This window comes from Xenopus laevis, chromosome 1L, assembly GCF_017654675.1.
Source record: "Xenopus laevis strain J_2021 chromosome 1L, Xenopus_laevis_v10.1, whole genome shotgun sequence".
NCBI lineage: Eukaryota > Metazoa > Chordata > Amphibia > Anura > Pipidae > Xenopus > Xenopus laevis.
This window is the reverse complement of record NC_054371.1, coordinates 28,086,034-28,107,600: the sequence shown is the minus strand read 5'-3', so window position 1 is coordinate 28,107,600 and position 21,567 is coordinate 28,086,034. Positions and strand designations below refer to the sequence as shown.

Here is a 21,567-nt window from a genome sequence, read left to right as displayed (position 1 = left end):
CACACACAGGGAGCATAGGGCAGGCAGAGTATGGCACACACAGGGAGCATAGGGCAGGCAGAGTATGGCACACACAGGGAGCATAGGGCAGGCAGAGTATGGCACACACAGGGAGCATAGGGCAGGCAGAGTATGGCACACACAGGGAGCATAGGGTGGGCAGAGTATGACACCCACAGGGAACATGGGGCAGGCAGAGTATGGCACACACAGGGAGCATAGGGCAGGTAGAGTATGGCACACACAGGGAGAATGGGGCAGGCAGAGTATGGCACACACAGGGAGCATTGGGCAGGCAGAGTATGGCAAACAAGGAGCATAGGGCAGACAGAGTATGGCACACACAGGGAGCATAGGGCAGGCAAAGTATGGCACACACAGGGAGTTTAGGGCAGGCAGAGTATGGCACACACAGGGAGCATTGGGCAGGCAGAGTATGGCAAACAAGGAGCATAGGGCAGACAGAGTATGGCACACACAGGGAGCATAGGGCAGGCAAAGTATGGCACACACAGGGAGCATAGGATAGGTAGAGTATGACACACACAGGGAGCATAGGGCAGGCAGAGTATGACACACACAGGGAGCATTGGGCAGGCAGAGTATGGCACACAAGGAGCATAGGGCAGGCAGAGTATGGCACACACAGGGAGCATTGGGCAGGCAGAGTATGGCACACACAGGGAGCATAGGGCAGGCAGAGTATGACACACACAGGGAGTATAGGGCAGGCAGAGTATGGCACACACAGGGAGTATAGGGCAGGCAGAGTATGGCACACACAGGGAGCATAGGGCAGGCAGAATACAGCAGGAGGCAGGGAAATTTATCTGGACCTGGTGCACCTTCAGTAGTTTGTTTGAAGTGTGATCAGGTGATCAATAGAGTTGTTACAAGTGGGGGATTACATGTGTGAACAATGCAGGATTTTATAGTCTGAATTTGAGATGTAAACAATGCAGCTGCATAGTACTGATACCTTTTAAATCGTACACAAGGTTAGACAGCTCTGCTCTGGGCAAATGTTTCCCATTAGTTTTATGGGAACAGTTTTATGTGAACAGGACAAATGGAGACATACCGGGTCTAACGCAAATGCAAGTGCAGCAGACAAAGTGCAAAAAAAGCTATTGCACCAAAAGGATACAATTAAGCTTGCACTATGAGGTAAATTGGGTACACATTGTGTCTAGTATCTTATTTTTTCCCAGAACAGATTCCAAAATAATTGTTTTAGATTTGCCCATACATACAAGCATACAGTATGTGCTAAAAACACAGTTTGCTCAAAATTAGCCAAAGTGGTAATACCAGCCTCAATTGCTCATGTATACATGAAAGCCTGCTAAAATTAAAGACTTTAAAACTTCTTGATAATGACAAGAGGCACGGAAAGAGCAAGAGGATGAGTAGGTATATCCATATCAGTACAGCTGGGGAAATGCCATGGAACAGGGAGTCACAAAGGCAGGAAAGTACTGGATTACCTATCTTATCTGCCAGAGGCTGCTACTGTGAATCGAAAATAAAGTAATGGGAATTAGGCCAATGTCATTTCTTTCTAGTCCAAACACAGGTTATAATTAATGGTGCAAATCTGTTATTTGCACCATTTGAATCTGTCATGACTCAAAGCCCAGGGTCTTGCCTGGCTATCGGGCTAATGGGATCTGGCTATTGGGCTCTGGCTACAAAAGTAAGTGTAATACAAATATGGGATCTGTTATCTGGAAACCCATTATCCAGAAGGCTCCAAATTATGAAAATGCCTTCTCCCATTTTATCCAAATAATTAAAATTTTAAAAATGACTTCCTTATTCTCTGTAATAATAAAACAGTAGCTTATACTTGATCCCAACTAAGATCTAATTAATCCTTATTGACAGCAAAACAATATTACTGGGTTTAATTTATGTTTAAACCTTATTTTGGTTGAATTATGGTATGAAGATAAGTGATGGGCGAATGTATTCGCTAGGCGCGAATTTGCGAAACGCCCGCAAAAATTCGCTGGCGAAAATTCGCCGGCATCCAAAAAAAATTCAGAAAAAACGGATGCCAGTGCCGAAAACGGACGCCGGCGCCAAACGAGACGCCGGCACCGTTTTGCGAATTATTCGGTGAAGCGGAACGGTGCAAATTCGCCCATCACTAATGAAGATCCGTTATCTGAAAAACCCCAGGTCCTGAGAATTCTGGATAACAGGTTCCAAACCTTTACTGGGAAATTTTACAGTAAATGTTAGAAAAAATGCACATTTTTTTTCACTTAAAATGTCAAAGGAAAATAATGTATATCGTGCAGGGCATTTTAATAATGCCCCTTAATTCATCTTGCTTGTGGGACTTTTGTGTCCTTTAGTGCTCTTGTGCCCCCAGGGTAATAAACAAACTCTTTTTTATCTGTTCATTTGGCCTCAAATAGAATCGAGCAAATTGTGTTTTTTTTGTACAGGTATGGGACCTGTTAGCCAGAATGCTCGGGACCTGGGGTTTTCCAGATAACGGATCTTTCCGTAATTTGTATCTTCATACTTTAAGAAAATCATTTAAACATTAAATAACCGCAAAAGGCTGTTTTTGGTTCCAATAAGGATTAATTGTATCTTAGTTGGGTTCAAGTACAAGGTACTGTTTTATTATTACAGAGAAAAAGGAAATCATTTAAAAAATGGATTATTCGATATAATGGTGTCTATGGGAGATGGCCTTTCTGTAGTTCGGAGCTTTCTGGATAACGGATTTCCCCATACCTGTATATACAATCTATATATACAAATAACTTTTATGGTCTCAGTGCTCATAGCATATGGCTGATAACACAGGTATTTGTTCAGCACAGAACTGGATCTAGAATTTTGTATTCCCGTGTTCAGTATTATCTCATTTTTTCACCCCAAGCAGTACTGGGCTGTATTTAGTAACACTGCGCTACCTAGGAACTACATTGTATATCATATATACTGTCACAAGAACTTCACCCTGTACAGGGACCGGTATCTCCTTGCTGAGAGAATGCACAGATAATTGGGTGCAGAGCGGAGCACAGACACAGTGTCCAGCATGGATCCCATCTCTCTGTACTCTCAAAGGGTTAAAAAGCTTTCAATTTGCAGCAATAAAAGCTGACACATAACGAACATCCTACAAATTAAGGCAGATATCAAAGCGTGTACCCTTTTAATCTATTTTAGGCAGTGCCAAGTAGAAATTGCCAATACTTACAGCTTGTATTCTGTTACTGCTTCAGATATTATCAGGCCTTTAATTGACTTTGTCACAGGATAGGCCGATACGCGGCTCTTTATTGCCACCCTCTGGTGGAAGGGGACACTACGTGTAAATAAGGATCTTTTTCTTCAATGATAAAGAATTCAGCAGTAAATTCTACCCCTGTTTGGTAAAAAAAATATTTTTGTTTTTGGAGAAACCCAGGGCCCTCTGCCTATCTCTAGTAGATGCTCTATTCAATGAGCTGTGATGCTGGGTGCATATGTAGTAGATAAAAGGGATTGTTTACTATGAACATGGACAAAGGTGCAAGGGCACAAATTGCAGCTATATCCATGGTCTGACTGCATTCTGCATCCTTAGTGTGCAACCAGCACTCACTAACTTGCACATCTGAATAGTTAACACCCAAATGCCTCGTGAATACAGTATTGCCAAATACAGTTAGCAGGGTCCTCTGCCTAGAGACCCAGGTGAATCATGGGTTCAAAACTGGAGTTCTTTGGGGTGGTGGGCCCTGCTAATGGAATGGAATAGAATCCTGTGATTCCTGATGGGGGCCCTGCTCAGAGTGCACTTGTAAAATTGCATTGGAGATAAATTTGCAACAAGAATAATTATCATGGCAGCAAATTAACTATCGCAATAAAGAAAAATGATAGGTGCTCCATAATAACAATGTCACCAAGTAGATCATGTGGTACAGGTGCACCAGCCACAGACCCCCACCTTCAGGGAGCGACAAACCGAGAACACAGCAAAAGAACTGTACTCTCCGGCACTCCATGGGGGGGGGAGGAATCCACAGGGCCAAAAATATTTTCAAAAAGTTTTAAAAAAATAAGTCTTTATTGACATAAAAGTATAGGTACATCTCCATAGGTCCTTCGCGTATCATTCCTGCAAGGTTCTTAATCATGGGCAAACGTAACTATCCTCTTCCGGGCCCCGCCAACCCCCCCAGACGTGTGGTTTCCTTACCGTGTTTGCAGTGGTACGGTCTCCGGCGGCCTGAAGGGGAGCAGGCCCTGGTGCAATTGCACCCTCTGCTCCCCTGGTAGTTACCCACTGTATCATGGATATGATAAAGAACTGGTGGGAGGGGAACCTAAATCCATTGCCAGTAGGAAAGAAATACTTTAAAAAACTATTTCGGTCACATGATGAGATGTCAGCCAATGAGGGACATAATGATCTGGTCCTGAAGTTTAGTAAGCCTACATTCCTCCTCACATTAAATGGTACCATGAAATAAAGTCTGAAAAAGACTCGGAGTGGATCATTATCTCCCTTATGACATAGGGGTGATTGATATATCAGCATATGATCTTACTTATCCTAAAATGTAGACTTTACCCTTTGACCAGAACAAAATTCTTTGGTGTCACCTGTAAACACCAATCTCCACCCATTACCTGGAACCTTTGCTCACCATTACAGCTTGCAGAGTAAGGTTTAAATAGAAATTCACTAAATTAACCTTCTTGTGGCTTCCATCATATTGTTAGCTTGACCAAAGCTCTATGGTTCTTCTAGCAGACACAGCAAAACATAGCGAAGGTACAGAAACCACTTCCTTGGCTATAGGAACACATTCAATTATATCATTCTTGTAAACAAGGCAGTGCTATGTGTTGCCATGCACAGTTCTGTATATAAGCATATCACCCCCGAAATGCACACTATGGATTTCAGAAAATAAAAAATGACATTAAGAGGCCGATTTATTAAGCTGCAACTTTTTCGAGTTTGGCTTTTTGACGGCAAAAACTAAAAAAGTAACGGGAAAAAAAGAACAGCTTTTTCAGGATTTATTATGTGACAAAACTGCGACAATTCCGAATTCTAATCAATGTTAGATGTCCCTTTTACCACTGGTAGATATTTCTTTGATTTTTGGTTTCAGAGGTTTTTGGGTATTTTTGATGTTGGCTTTTGAGCAACAATAGGAAAAAATCATAGGTTTCAAGACTTTTCTGCAACTTTCCCCATTTGTGCTTTTTCAGTTCAGATTTTTTAATAAGTTTTAAAACATTTATGGTTTTAGAGAAAGTGAGCTAAGGTCATGGTTTCAAAAACTCCTAAAACCACTAAAATCCAATCTTCAATAAATAGGCTTCCACGTGTGCTTAAAATTAATTTAAACATTAAATACATTTTGTTTTATTATTGCAGAGAAAAATAAATCAAATTTAAACATCTGAATTATTTAATTAAAATGGAGTCAATGGGAGACGGCCTTCCTGTAATTCGGAGCTTTCTGGATAACGGGTTTCCAGATAATGGATCCCATTGTCAGCAGGAGCTTGCCAAATGCACAAATTGCAAATCATAGGACCATCATTTAGAAAGGTAAAGGGACCATGATAGCAGTGTATCACCTGGTTCCTTGGAGTAAACACAAGACTGTGTATATAGGGATCATGAGATATATATATATTTTGGAATACTAACGGATACAGCATGTTGCAGTGGGTTACTGTGATCCCCAATCTGCTTGCATTGCTCTATGATTAGGGGACTGCTGTTCTCAACTTGCACTGTTATTGTATTACCTAAAAAGTAAATATCAGTAGCAGAATAAAGAAATCTGTAAGGCCTGGGTATACAGATATATATATATATATATATATATATATATATATATATATATATATATATATATATATATATATATGTATATATATTTTTTTGAGAGAACAAAAAATAAAACAGTTGTATTTGAACATAGACTCCATTGGCAGTGATTCTGAAATACACTGATTATTATCCACTGATTATTATCATGCGGTTGTGCAGCTGATATAGACTTAATATTTTATGCTTATCACATTTCTTTTTTCCTTTTCATATAAAAGAAGAAGGCACTTCCAGCTTTGTGAGTATCATTTAAAACCTTTTCCCTCCTTTGTTTAGTTATTAATAGGGATGCACCAAATCCACTATTTTAGGATTCGTCCGAATCCCGAATTCTTTGTAAAAGATTCGGCCAAATACTGAAACGAATCCGAACCCTAATTTAAATATGTAAATTATGGGGAAAAGAGAACTGCGTGCACAGCGTGCGGTTAAAAAATTTTTGACCTCGTTTGTGTGACGAAAAGCCATGTAATTTTTTTGAATTCAGGCCAGGCACTTAAATTCAGCTGAATCCTGCTGAAAAAGGATGAATCTTGGCCAAATCCAGAACCAAATCCTGGATTCGGTGCATCCCTATTACAATATAAGAATTTATTGGTGTAATGTATTAGAACTTGCAAAGTTTGCATCAGGCTAGTGACCTGGAGCAACCAATAGGTGAGAAGCATTTTCTTTTTGAAAGAAGACATCTGGTTGGTTGCTACAATGTTACTTTATGTAACTGTTCACAGAGCAGCATGTAACATGGAGGGGAATAAAAGTGTATATCATTGGGGGGTGCCAAATGTTGGGTGCAGTTTTTTGATAACAGGAGCACCAGCCTGGGGTATTGGGTATGTGATTACAGTCATTGGGGGAGGTCTAATATTTGGAACACTCTGGTGATTAACCCTTTCATTCTTCTTTAAGCCATCAGATTTTTTTTTTTACAAGTAAATGTTTTTTATCAGTGTGAAAAAACATATATCCCTTCCACCAATGACAACTGTCAGTTTTAGATTGCATCTTAGATTTCCATAGCCTGGTTGCTGTTACACTTTTTGCCCCTGTTTTTTTTCTGATGTTTTATCTTTCCCTATTTTTTGTAGATATACTTGCTAATTATTCCAATAATGCTTGAAGCCAAACTGAACAATAAGCTAACCCTTTCTGTGCCAAACTAAACTGACAGATATGGTCAAGTGCACTTTAAGTGGCCTACTGTACATACAAATTGGCAGATAGCACTGTAGGTTGCCACGCAATGATCCCATATAGTATATGGGGGATCAAATATCAACTTAGGGGCAGATTTATTAAGATTTTGAGTTGTTGTTTTTTTTGTCAACTCACATTTTCGAGATTTTTTTTTAAAAAAAAAAAGGTTTTCAAAATGTATTATTACCCGAAAAATACTATGAAGCAGGCACTCAAATGAAGCCAATTTCCCAACAAGTTGTTGTAGCAAAGTTTATTGTGTCCACAGGCAACAACTTGGTGGCAAATTGCCTTCATTTGAGTGCCTGCTCCATAGTATTTTTCAGTTTATCTGCTCCATGTGCTGAGGGCTCAGGGCCTGGGCTCCTGGGCCACTTCCCTAATGGGTTAAGTAATTACTTTACTTCTTGGAGATCCTCATACAAGTTTAATCCTATTATTATACCCCAACCCTAGAAATAGCTCAGAAAATACACCATCTAAAGCCTGTCGAGGTTATGTAGGAGTCAATGGCAGAGGTCCCTTGAACCATTTGAAGCTATTAAAAGCCTACATGAAGTTTGAGGTTTTTTCGAGGGTTTTACTGAAAACTTGAATGATTCAAGCAATTAGAGTTTTTTTAGCCAAAAACTCAATCAATTCAAGTTTTTGGGTTTTGCAATTCAAAGTCACAGAATTCCATTCTTGTTTTTTCTTAAATAAGTAGCCATTCAAGTTGTGAGTTCATTCGCGGTATAAAAAACTCATAAAAAACATTCGACCCTTGATAAATAACCCCCGTAGTTGTCCATTCTGTCACTAAGGAGTTCCATGTCCCTATAAAAGGACAAGGACAAAGGCTTTTAGTATCCTCATATTTTACAACAGGGAGTACATTATTTATTACAAAACACAAGGGATACTGTCATGGGAAAAAAAAATTTTGTTCAAAATAGTTAATAGTGCTGCTCCAGCAGAATTCTGCACTGAAATCCATTTCTCAAAAGAGCAAACAGATTTTTTTATATTCAATTTTGAAATCTGACATGGGGCTAGATATATTGTCAACTTCCCAGCTGCCCCAAGTCATGTGACTTGTGCTCTGATAAACTTCAATCAAAATGTCTAGCCCCATGTCAGATTTCAAAATTGAATATAAAAAAATCTGTTTGCTCTTTTGAGAAATGGATTTCAGTGCAGAATTCTGCTGGATTAGCACTATTAACTGATATGTTTTGAAAAAAACATGTTTTCCGATGACAGGATCCCTTTAAGTGAGTTGTGACAGATATTACATCACTAGGCACCAATTTTAACTGATGACATCACTAAGCACCATTTATAATTTACAGGATATTCATAGATCTTGTGTATTGTAAATAAAATATAAGGCACTAACATAATCTTTCCTTCTTAATAGTTAATAGCGCCTGTTGTCTGCATCATGTGGACTGGTTCCTTTTGCTGTCATTCTGAATAAAGCCCTTCATGTTTGTGACATAAAATACTAATGTTGCCCCCCACCTGGTATATAAAGCAGTGATCCCCAAACCAGAGGCTCATGAGCAGTTTGCAATACAAAATAGTATAGTTTGCTCTAAAATAACAAGACAATAGTTTGTTGCCAAGACACTGTTTGTTGCATCATAGTAAAAAAAAACCTGTTTTCTGCAGGATGAAGATGAGGAGAACTATGATGTGATTGAGGGAGAACTGGATTCTCGATCATTTATTCACCAGATGAACAATAACTCTGAATATGCAGGTAATCATTTCAAAGCTGTTTAAAATTTAACACAAAAAGACCTTTACTGAACGGAGTATCTCAGGGTCAGTTGATTTTAGCACTTCAGTTGCATTAAATGGCAGCCGTTTATACCTAAAAATATTTTTTTGTTTTTTAGGACTTCCTAAGTTTTCTAAATTTCCCTGAATTTTTGTGTCATTCCATTTCTCTAGCAAAATATATTTCCCTATATTTCCCTAAATACATACAAAAATGAAACGCAGAATTCCATATTTGTTTTACTACTATATAAATAGAAATTGGATTTTATGCAGGAAGATACAACTGATTTGGAAGGCCCCATATAGTTTAAGGCAGATTGTCGACAATAATGAACTTTCAGAGCACCATGGAATAAGCGTTTAGATTACAAGGCTATAATACCCCTAAGAGTACATTGACCCCGGAATAATGCCCAATATGCATTTGGATCACACCATACCGTCTGCTTAGAAGCCTTTACAGCTGACATTTCGGCTGCTGCAAATGCAACACAGAATTTATGTGTAATTAAGTCCACTAACAGTAAGTTGACCCCTAAAAAACACTATTATGCAACTCTTAAGAAATGCGCTACATTCAATTAAAATGCAAAATATTTTAAGCGTGAATGAAAATGAAAGTGTGAAATGGAAAATAAGAAAACAGAAAAAATGATCCTATTTACTGTAGAGTAACAGATTTGCAGAAACCTTTGATTTGTAGTTTCCCCTCTGTTCAATGTCAGATAGAAGATGCCACGGCATAGATACATCAGTCCAGTTTGCTAATGAGCCAAAGCCCTCGACCGCTTATAGTCACCAGACGAATAGGGGTGGGAAGGTAAGCACAACATCGCTCTACTTCAGAGACATTCATATATATTAACACTGCTACCTGCTAACATATTAATTTTTCTGTTTCTATTCTTCCCTCTCTACAGGCTTATAGATATGTGTACAAAAATGACAGCCAGCAATCAGTTAAAGGTACAGATAATGATCCTATAGACTTGTTAATCCCCACCCAACATACTCTGCTAACAAAAATATTCCTTCTAACAAAGCAACAGCCTGTCAATGTTGCTAGGAAAAAAAGTGATTTGCCAACCAACATGCTTTTCACGAAGCACCTTCAGCCTGGCAAGCCTCTGGCAGTTAAAGGGTTAAATACTACAGCAATAATAGAAGCAAGGCTGCAGTCAGATCAGAAGGGCAGAGAGTGAAACTGACAGCCTGTTTCAACTTGTTTTTAGTTTCATTTGTGGCTTGCGTTACTCTACAAGTGTTAAAACATAAGATATTGTGGTACTTGCCTTAAATTAGGAAATAATCATTATCACAGGGCAGACAATTCTATTGGCACATACGACAAGTGATTTTTTTTAAAAAAAATGGGAAAATAAGTTCCTCTGTATGAATTGGCCTATAGCGGAATAAAAAACATTTATAGGGCACTATTCTGTACTGGGCATGATTCACTTGAATGTGATTTGACTGAAGTCTAAATAAAATATGAAAATACATGGTTAAATTTTTCTATATATTTGATAAATTTCTGGTTCATTGGTACGACCAGCGGAGAGTCTTGATTGGTCAAATGTAAAACCAGACACATCCAATAACCTCCATCTGCACTTCTAGTGGATGATATAGTATTGGTGTTCATGCCTCTAGATATAATTTGGGTTATGGGACAATTGCTTGTACTTTCTAGGAATTATCTCATGTCTAGCAAGTTTCAGAACCTTGAGCAATTGATGGGAACAAAGACCAGTTGATATTACATAGGTTCTGTGGCTTTGACATTGATGGACTTCATGCAGGGGTTTTAAGGTGGCCATACACGGGCCGATAAAAACTGCCGACAGACCGAGTCGGCAGCTTACTGGGCCGTGTATGGGGGCCCCCGACGGGCTTCCCCGATTGAGATCTGGCCGACTCTCGATTGGATGGGACTAAAAGTCCCGTCGGATCGTGGCTGCATCTGTTTGTTGATGCAGTCCCGCGATCCGACCGCCCGTTCCCGTTCGCCCACGATCGGCCCACGATCGGATCAGCCCGATATTGCCCACCTCAATATCGGAGGCATATCGGAGGGAGATCCGCTCGTTTGGCGACATCGCCAAACGAGCGGATCTCTCTGTTTATGGCCACCTTTACAGTGGAATCCAGTCAACGCTGGTAACTGTTTTGGAAGTTCTAAATTAAAATAATTCACCTATAAAGATTCTGAGGCAACTTTACTAAATTTAGGTACATTGCCCAAGTGCAGTAATCCATGGCAAGCGTCTTATTGGTTGGGTTATAACACTCACACCCAGTTTTAGTAAATGTGCTCATATTTATGGGCTAAGGAGATCCTCAAGCCTAATTACCAACTATTTACGCATTTAAGACTATGGACATCTAGTGATATATTCAATTCAGTGGCATAGCTGTGGAGGAAGCAGACCACGGGGGGGGGGCTTATTCTGTATAGGGAGCCCACAGTTGGGCCCAGAATTTTTTTTGCAGGGGGTCTGGGGCCCTAAAGTTAAGCCACTGATCAGTCCTGAATTAAATGAATCTATTGCGTTATTACTGCTTATCAAATAGAGTCTTACACAGCCCGTCTCTGTGTAAGAAGTGTGTGGGAATCCCAAGCAGATCATATTTTAAAGGGAAATGTGTTTTCTATCAGTGAGTCTACCCAAAACAATAACACTCTGGCAGAGGAAGCCTGAAGGTCTCATAAGCTTTATCCTTCACAAGGTTACACTGACACAAGCTGTCGCTGTTCTATAAACACTTATTAAACTCATGCTGGGACAGTGCCAGGTGCACACCACTAAAAACGATCTAAAATTAAAACAGCCATTTCATTATATTTCAATATTTTATTATTGGATTATTTTCAATAATTTTCTATGTTTAATTATATTCTTATTTAGCATGTATTGTAATCATTTTGTTTGATTTAATGGTTGTTTGTTGTATATTCTACATTATTTCTTATTTTAATTATATTCTGACTTTTAATTATCATTGTCATTATTCTTTCATGTTTTAATTATATTACTATATTATAGAAAAATAACGTTACAGTTATAAGCTTCATTAAAGGCATGTGTACATAAGTCTCCATCCAAAGCAGTGAAGGCGCTTCTCTGAAGCTCCAACTGCAGTCCTCATACGCTGCAAGGAAAGAAATATCTCTGTACCTGAAAAAAATTAGTTGGGAACTATTTGAATTCATTATTATGACCGTATATTTCCCGGCATGTTAGTTTCAGATAGAAGATGCCATAACAGAGATGCCACCCAAGAGCTTCACCAGGAACTCCACGGTCATCAGATGAAGGTAGGCTTAGTAAGAATTCTAAATGAAAATTTTCATTCATCCACATCAAGATACACGGTATCTAGTCGTGATAAATAAGACAGCAATTAAACTTATCATAAGTCATGTTGAAAACATCCCAACAACAGAGGAGAAGCAGAAGAACATCTTCAAGATTACTCAACAAGTCCAGTTGCTTTAAATTTATCACCACTAGATACTGTATAAAAGATATGGTTGGAAGTACTGACTCTACTCTTTAAGGTTTCCAAGTCTATTACTAAAAATGTACAAGCTCAGTATAATATCTAACCTTCTCTTCGCCATCCTATTCCCTTAGTTCTCCAACCTCAGTCCATTATGGATGTAAAAACACCTCACCAAAATCACTGACATGTATCAAGTCATTGAGCTTGTACCTTCTTCTACTATAGACTGGAGAAGTCCTCTTCCTTCCTAATCTCCATGGAATATTGGGAAATGCTCTCATCAGATGTATTGTTAATTGCATACAAATATCTTTATGTTTTTGCCAAGCAGGCCCTTAGTAACTGCTATGATTTGATATATAACATTTGATTGTACAGCTGTGTTTAATAGACCCCCACCAACACTCAAAGTGGTTGTAGAAATGGTTCACTCCAGGGAATCTTTAAAAAAAACCTCAAGATAACTTTTTGCTGCAACTTGAGAGAAACAGGTCAAAAATTATTTTTTTCATATTCAAACTTCTACATACTAGGTAAAATATTTCTTATTAATTTTATTAATTGGAAAAAAAATCTCAAAAATTCAAAAGGAAAAATTTGGCAACTTAAAAAGTCAATGGGGGTTTATTTTTAATGTTCAAGCCAGTTTATCTTTCCATTTTTTTATATGAATTTGTAAAAATTAATTAAGCAATTTGATTTTCATTGCAATCAGTTTTTTTTTCTTGTTTTGTTTTTACAGTTCAAGTTTTATTTTTGTAAACATGCTAGCAATCCCAATCTAAGAAAAAAAAGACTTAGGGGAATGTTTATCAAGGGTTGAATTTTGAATTGAAACAACTTTGAAATTAGAATTCAAAACCGAAATTAAGTCGAAGTTTTTTTTTTTGGTCGAATAGGTCAGTTTTCAATCAAATAGATCCGTATTTGGCCGAATTCGTACGAATCTAAGTAATAGCGCATTCAATCAAATTCGATTCAAAGTTTTTCCCTAAAAAAGTCCACCAATTGACTCCAAATAGGTTCTAGGACAGGGGTGTCCAACCTTTTGGCTTCCCTGGGCCATGTTTGGAAGAACACAAATTTTCTGGGGCCACACTTGAAATACACACAAACACTAGCTTTTGATGTATTTTATTATAAAAGTAAAAGAAAAGAGGGTATCATAACCCTAGTAGGATTTTTTGCCCACTCAATTTATCTCAATATTTTCTGCTACAAACTTCAATCAAATCTGGTCAGGTTTTTTTGCGCTTATGTATTATTATATGTTCCTGAAATTTTGCTTTGTGGGAAAAAATCAGATTTTCAAGTTTTTTTCAGATTTTTTTGCCTAAAAACTCAGAAAACGTTGGGGTATTGCACGAAACCCAGCGCACATCAAAAAATCATTGAGACTTCTCCCATTGTCTTATATGCAACCTCGACAGGTCTGAGATGTTGGATTTTCTGATTCAGACCTTTCCATCCTCTGGGTTTAATAAATTTCGAAAAATTCGTGATTTTTTTAAAGTTTGATTTCATACAAAAATTTGGAGTTTAGTAAATAACCCCCCAAGTGTGTTCATTCTTGAAAAAAGTTGCTCACAAATGTACATGGTGCATATATCCCTAGCATAGTGGGCGATGCTGCTGAAGAATGCTTACCTGCCTTTGTAAGTAACCGAACGCTCACTTGTTAACCGTTTTTCCTGCTCTAGAAAGCCACACACTACACACCCCATGTAAAATTTAAACCACACATGCACACAATTTTGCTCTGTGTGTCATTGCAACATGACGTTTCCTGGATTGGCGGAAGTTCAAGCTGGGCCACATTCATATCCATCCTGGGCTGCAGATTGGACACCGCTGTTCTAGGAGGTCCCTCATAGGCTTAAACAGCAATTCGGCAGGTTTTAGATGGTGAATGGTCGAAGTCGAATTTTTAAAGAGACAGTACATGATAAATTTCGATATTCAAATTTTCACATTTTTTTTGAAATTCAAATTTAATTTGGACTATTCCCTAGTCGAAGTACACAAAAAATAGCTCAAAATTCAAATTTTTTTCATTTGAAAATTCACCTCGATCTTTGATAAATCTGCCCCTAACATACAAGTTCAAATGCAGTTTGGGTTTATGGACAATTTTTTTTCCTGAAATTGAATTTAAAAAAACTTGAATTTGAAAACTATTGGCCTTCCTGCTTCAATTCCTGACGCAAATTATCCAAGTCTACTATTGGTGGCATTGTATTCTCTCATAAACATCTAGAGCCAAAGAAGAAATTTATGAAATGGTCAACTATAGAGAAAGTTTGGCAGTGCAGGTCAATCAGAGCAGAGGACCCTAGGAGGGAGTAAGGCTTGGGAATCTAGATATACAGTAAGCTGTGGACGCAGGCCCATATATATATATATATATATATATATATATATATATATATATATATATATATATATACACAAATATTAACAAACCGCACTCCAGGGTCTTTGTCCTCTGTGCAAAAAGGTGAGACTTTATTTCAACGTTTCGGCTCCATAATTCGGGCCGTCATCAGGAAGTCCTGATGACGGCCCGAATTATGGAGCCAAAACGTTGAAATAAAGTCTCACCTTTTTGCACAGAGGACAAAGACCCTGGAGTGCGGTTTGTTAATATTTGTATATATAATTTTGTGGAAGCCTGCACCCAGGCATTGGACCAAGTTGGTTGGGAGTGCACCAGGCCGGATCTGTTTATATATATATATATATATAGTCAGGTGATCCCACTGGTGTCTAATAAAAGGGCAGCCAAGTTTGGGAGTTTTTACTTTGAAAGCAGCAAGTAAGTTGCAGGTAAAACTTAGTCCCAGTGTAAAATGTATAATGAAGCAATAGAATTCTTAATGAATCAGATGAAAATTGAGCGTAGGACTGGCCAGATATGGGATGACTGTGACATAGTTGGCCAGCTTAAATATATTGCAAAATATGGACAAACAATCCCTGTTTTGTTTAAGGGGTAAGGCATTTTTCAGTAGCAGTATGCACAAAATGTCTCTGTCTTACATATATCGATAATGGGTTGAGTGCAGAGGACTCATATATATATATATATATATATATATATATATATATATATATATATATATATATATATATATATATATATATATATCCAGCCAGGCTGAAAGAAGCTACTGCGTATCACTGGACAGAGTAAAGCAAGTAAAGCAAGAAGCACATCTAGAGGTAGAGGGTGGCTGAGCAAAAAGTGAGTGGCCACTGGGCTGGAGAGTAAAGGGGGTTAAGAGTTGGTACGCTTGGATGGAGAACACACTGTGTACTCCCAATGTAAAAACAATTATTTCCTTTACTTGCAGGGTCATAAATATGAATGCAGTGGAGGTGTTCCCCAGTCTACTAAAGGTATATAAAATACTATTATTATTATTGTATACATTAGTAACGCTTTCTGTGCACTTACACTGAAAAATCAGAATCAACGTGTTGTCGGAGTGTTAAAAAAATGCTTCCAATAATATTTCTTTTATTATTATAATTGTAAATATTACGTGTTTTAATTGAGCAACATAACTAAGACAGTTCTGTATTTCATACAGGAATATAACACAAAATATTTGCAGATAAGAGTTGCCTCTTGTCAGGTTTTGACCCAGACAGCCCGGTTTTCGGAATGGTTGCCTGGGTTAACACTACTTGCCTGGTTTTCCTAAAAACACAATTTTACATGAATATACGTGTACATAAAGAAACGCGAGTTTTCCTTCCACATGTATCTCCACCAGATCCCACTAGGTGGCAGGGCACAACAAAATGATCAGAGAATTCAGTGGAATGAATGTATAAATAAATAATTCGGTTTCAGGCCTGTGTGTTAGGCTGTACTTGAGGCCTGTATGTGTCCTGGTAATCATCTGTTGGCTTGCCAAGGGTTACGTAGTGGCAACATACAACTATAATCATACGTACAATGATACTTAAAAAATAAATGTTTGCCACATGCACATAACAGCACCCAATTCACTTTTTTCAGGTATCAGTGGGATATGAGCCTGTCCCAGTAATGCCTCTAAATACAGCACCCCTTACAGCAGTGCAAGGATACCCCCACCTCTTTAAACCTTAAAAAAAAATAGAAATAGGTGCTCCTAGGAGCTGGGCTCTGGGGCTGCTGTCAGTCACCTGCCTGACACACAATACACAGTATATAATACAATTCTTATTAGCAATGAATTCACATTACATGGTGGCATAGAGACCCCTATTCTGCCTCCTAAATGGCACACCCTTAAGAGTGTTGGCAGGGACTTGGTGTTGTGCCATGGGTTGCCTAGTTGTAGAGAATTGTCCTTAATGTTTCAATAAACATATATACTTTGTGACAAGCTGGCTGCCTGTACATTTTTGGAGGAAATTAGCAATGGTAGGCAGGTAAGAGTAGGATCAGAAGCATAAAAACAGGGATACAAGGTCTTCAGGCAAAAACACAGGTTTATTCAGGAAAACTCTTCCCAACATAAAGTCACTGGAACACAGTTCATTAGTGTTTCAACAGCACGGATACAGGAATTCTCCCCAGTGTGAGGTTCTCACCATACTGGGTGGTTTCCACACTCTGGAATATTCTGGGCTTCTCCCTAAGCCCTTCAGCTCACAGCCTCTGGCCTGTCTCACTTTCTGGCTTTTCACAATCACTTTAGACTCTCAATCACCTGGTTGAGTCTCCCTCTGCTCCTTACAGTGACAATCAGCACCCCCAGCCCCTCCAGGAGTTCCTTTTACAGACAGGTAACCTCTCCTGCTCTCTGCCCTAGTGGTGTGTGGGTCGAGAAATTCTCAACAGGCAACCGACCCTAACCTGCCCCCTCCCAACCCACTGTTCCCCCCCTCTGTTTATAGACCTCCGCCTACTACGCCCTGCAGTGACATCACAAAAGGGGCAGGGCGGGCGTGAATCTATCAATTGAGGGGCCGGCAGTGCTAGGTCAAGGGTAGGGGGAGCAGGAAGATTTTGTGCAGGAGCCGGGCCGGAACCCACCCAATCCACAGCACATCACTACTTTGACCTGTGACCTGCTCAGAGAGACCTCACTAACTCTCTCACTACAATTAAATACCTTTCCACAGGAGTGAGCTCCAACATGCAAACCGGACCACTGGAATGGATTGTCTGGTTTGCCTGTTCCTTCCAGAACATTATAGATTCCAGGGCCAGACAGCAATATCCTTTAAACAGAGAAACCATTCCTTGTTCAGTAACATCTCTTTTCATCTTCTACTGGGGAGAAATTAAAGGCAAAACATGCCTTTTTACACATTTCTTTGGTCATTCTACCACAACCTATATACAGTGGTGTGAAAAACTATTTGCCCCCTTCCTGATTTCTTATTCTTTTGCATGTTTGTCACACTTAAATGTTTCTGCTCATCAAAAACCGTTAACTATTAGTCAAAGATAACATAATTGAACACAAAATGCAGTTTTTAAATGAAGGTTTACGTTATTAAGGGAGAAAAAAAACTCCAAATCTACATGGGCCTGTGTGAAAAAGTGATTGCCCCCCTTGTTAAAAAATAACTTAACTGTGGTTTATCACACCTGAGTTCTATTTCAAAGGTTCAAAGCCATTTCTAAAGCTTTGGGACTCCAGCGAACCACAGTGAGAGCCATTATCCACAAATGGCAAAAACATGTAACAGGGGTGAACCTTCCCAGGAGTGGCCGGCCGACCAAAATGACCCCAAGAGCGCAGAGACAACTCATCCGAGAGGCCACAAAAGACCCCAGGACAACATCTAAAGAACTGCAGGCCTCACTTGCCTCAATTAAGGTCAGTGTTCACGACTCCACCATAAGAAAGAGACTGGGCAAAAACGGCCTGCATGGCACATTTCCAAGGTGCAAACCACTTTTAAGCAAAAAGAACATTAAGGCTCGTCTCAATTTTGCTAAAAAACATCTCAATGATTGCCAAGACTTTTGGGAAAATACCTTGTGGACCGACGAGACAAAAGTTGAACTTTTTGGAAGGTGCGCGTCCCGTTACATCTGGCGTAAAAGTAACACAGCATTTCAGAAAAAGAACATCATACCAACAGTAAAATATGGTGGTGGTAGTGTGATGGTCTGGGGTTGTTTTGCTGCTTCAGGACCTGGAAGACTTGCTGTGATAGATGGAACCATGAATTCTACTGTCTACCAAAAAATCCTGAAGGAGAATGTCCGGCCATCTGTTCGTCAACTCAAGCTGAAGCGATCTTGGGTGCTGCAGCAGGACAATGACCCAAAACACACCAGCAAATCCACCTCTGAATGGCTGAAGAAAAATAAAATGAAGACTTTGGAGTGGCCTAGTCAAAGTCCTGACCTGAATCCTATTGAGATGTTGTGGCATGACCTTAAAAAGGCGGTTCATGCTAGAAAACCCTCAAATAAAGCTGAATTACAACAATTCTGCAAAGATGAGTGGGCCAAAATTCCTCCAGAGCGCTGTAAAAGACTCGTTGCAAGTTATCGCAAACGCTTGATTGCAGTTATTGCTGCTAAGGGTGGCCCAACCAGTTATGAGGTTCAGGGGGCAATTACTTTTTCACACAGGTTTGGATTTCTTTTCTCCCTAAATAATAAAAACCCTCATTTAAAAACTGCATTTTGTGTTTACTTGTGTTATCTTTGACTAATAGTTAAATGTGTTTGATGGTCAGAAACATTTTGTGTGACAAACATGCAAAAGAATAAGAAATCAGGAAGGGGGCAAATAGTTTTTCACACCACTGTATAATATAGAGAATAAAGTACCCCCTCTTGTAAAATATAAGGATATTATAAGTAACCAAGGAGTTCCTTGACCATATAAAAGCACGGGGCCGAAAGTCATGGAACTCTGAGGTGACTTCTAATATCCTCATATTTTGTAGCGGAGGTACTTTTTTGTTATAATACACAGGATATTCATGGCTCTGGTGTATAATATATATATATATATATATATATATATATATACTGCAACTGAAGAAAGCACTGATAGCAGTTGAGTTTGTATTACTAGTTGATGAATCTTTATTACTGCATTATCTACCTAGAAAGAATAGATAGAATCTTAACTAGAACATAGTATTAATGGACAGCACTCTGCCCATGCAAATTCAGTGATGAGTGTCCATAAAACCTTGTATATATATATATATATATATATATATATATATATATATATATATATATATATATATATATATATATATATATATATATATATCATTCACACAGCAGTGCACCCTATTCACTTTTTCCAGGTATCAGTGGGCTTGTTACCTTAAAAGAATTAAAGGGATACTGTTATGGGAAAAAAAAAATGTTCAAAATGAATCAGTCAATAGTGCTGCTCCAGCAGAATTCTGCACTGAAATCCATTTCTCAAAAGAGCAAACAGATTTTTTTTATATTCAATTTTGAAATCTGACATGGGGCTAGACATATTGTCATTTTCCCAGCTGCCCCAAGTCATGTGACTACTGTATTGGCTTGCATCTTTGTGTAACCATGCAAATACAGAGAATTCTCCCAAATTCTTTTTCTGAACATATGTGTCCTTTTTATCTTATAAAACACAATAATCCCTCTGATTTACTAAAGTCACATTTAAAAAACAATGTGCAGAAATGAGACATTTGTGGTTATCCAGTACTACTTCTCCTGACAGTATCAAGGTTTTTAGTAGTTGAGAAAAAAATATACAAAAACAAGGTACAATACAGTTTGATTTTTTTTTCTTCATCTCGTTTCAGGGGGAAAAACAATTTTTAAAAATTAGAAATTGGTCTTGTAAAATTCCAATTGAAGTATTTTGGAGGTTTCTCCTAACTTGAAAAAACTGGAAAACTTGAATTCTCGATCACTTAAAAACAAGAAACAACTTTAACACAGTAACATCTAGGGATGCACCGAATCCACTATTTTGGATTCGGCTGAACCCCGGAATCCTTTGCGAGAGATTCGGCATGTGCAAATTAGGGATGGGAACTAGAAAAAGTTTTTTACTTCCTTGTTTTGTGACAAAAAGTCATGCGATTTCCATCCCGCCCCTAATTTGCATATGTAAATTAGGATTCGAAATCAGTTCGGCCGAGCAGAAGGATTCGGCCGAATCCTGCTGAAAAAGGCCGAATCCCGAACCCAATCCTGGATTCGGTGCATCCCTAGTAATATCCCATTTAACTCTTTGTTTTTAAAGAGTCTCAAAATTTCAAACTTACCTTGAATTTTCAAATAGCTTGAATTTTTAAAATACACTTTCCATTGTCTTCCACAGAAACTCGCCAGCTTTTAACTGCTGATTTTTTATATTTGAGTTTTCAAGTTTTTTGCCCTAGATAAATCTCAAATGTTCAAGTCTGAAAAACTAGAACTTAAAGGGGTGGTTCACCTTTAAGTTACATTTACTATTATATAGTAATTCTAAGAAACTTTCAATTGCCCTTGATTTTATTTCTTTTTTTTAATTATTTGCCTTCTTCTTTCCAGCTTTCAAATGGGGGTCACTACACCATCTAAGAACAAATGCTCTGTAAAGCTACAAATATATTGTTATTGTTACTTTTTATTATTTATCTTTCTATTCCGGCCTCTCCTATTTATATTCCAGTCTCTCATTCCAATCAGTGCATGGTTGTTAGAATCATGTTATATATGTCAGTAACATGTTATTGTATCAGTTTATTGCAGTGTTTTAAAAAAAAAAAAAGATAAAGATATAAAAAAAAAAAGTTCTTAAAGGAGAACTAAATCCTAAAATCCTAAAAATGCCAAATTTTATATACAGAACTTATTGCACCAGCCTAAAGTTTCTCAATAGCAGCCCTGATCCAGGACTTCAAACTTGTCACAGGGGGTCACCATCTTGGAAAGTGTCTGTGACATTCACATGCTCAGTGGGCTCTGATTGGCTGTTGAGAAGCTAAGCTTAGGGCTCGTCACTAATTATCCAGCAGAAAATGAGGTTGGTCTGTAATATAAGCTGATGCTACAGGGCTGATTATTAAATTATGATGCTAATTGCACTGGTTTCTGTGCTGCCATTTAGTAATTATCTGTATTAATTACTAATCAGCCTTATATTGTGACATTTCTATTCTATGTGTACTGTATATTGTGAGTGGGTCCCTAAGCTCAGTAAGTGACAGCAGCACAGAGCATGTGCATTGAATCAGCAGAAAAGAAGATGGGGAGCTAC

The 21,567-nt window shown here is 38.4% G+C and overlaps 1 protein-coding gene across 1 annotated transcript in view; it reads left to right on the top strand.

The window, feature by feature from the left end:
- LOC121402102 overlaps positions 1-21,567 on the top strand; it is a 56,483-nt gene that overhangs the window by 10,421 nt on the left and 24,495 nt on the right. Inside the window, exons 2-7 of the mRNA XM_041587988.1 lie at positions 6,091-6,110; positions 8,723-8,813; positions 9,562-9,656; positions 9,757-9,802; positions 12,082-12,155; positions 15,697-15,742. Coding sequence (XP_041443922.1) covers positions 6,091-6,110; positions 8,723-8,813; positions 9,562-9,656; positions 9,757-9,802; positions 12,082-12,155; positions 15,697-15,742 — 372 coding nt within the window. The remainder of the gene's footprint in view (positions 1-6,090; positions 6,111-8,722; positions 8,814-9,561; positions 9,657-9,756; positions 9,803-12,081; positions 12,156-15,696; positions 15,743-21,567) is intronic.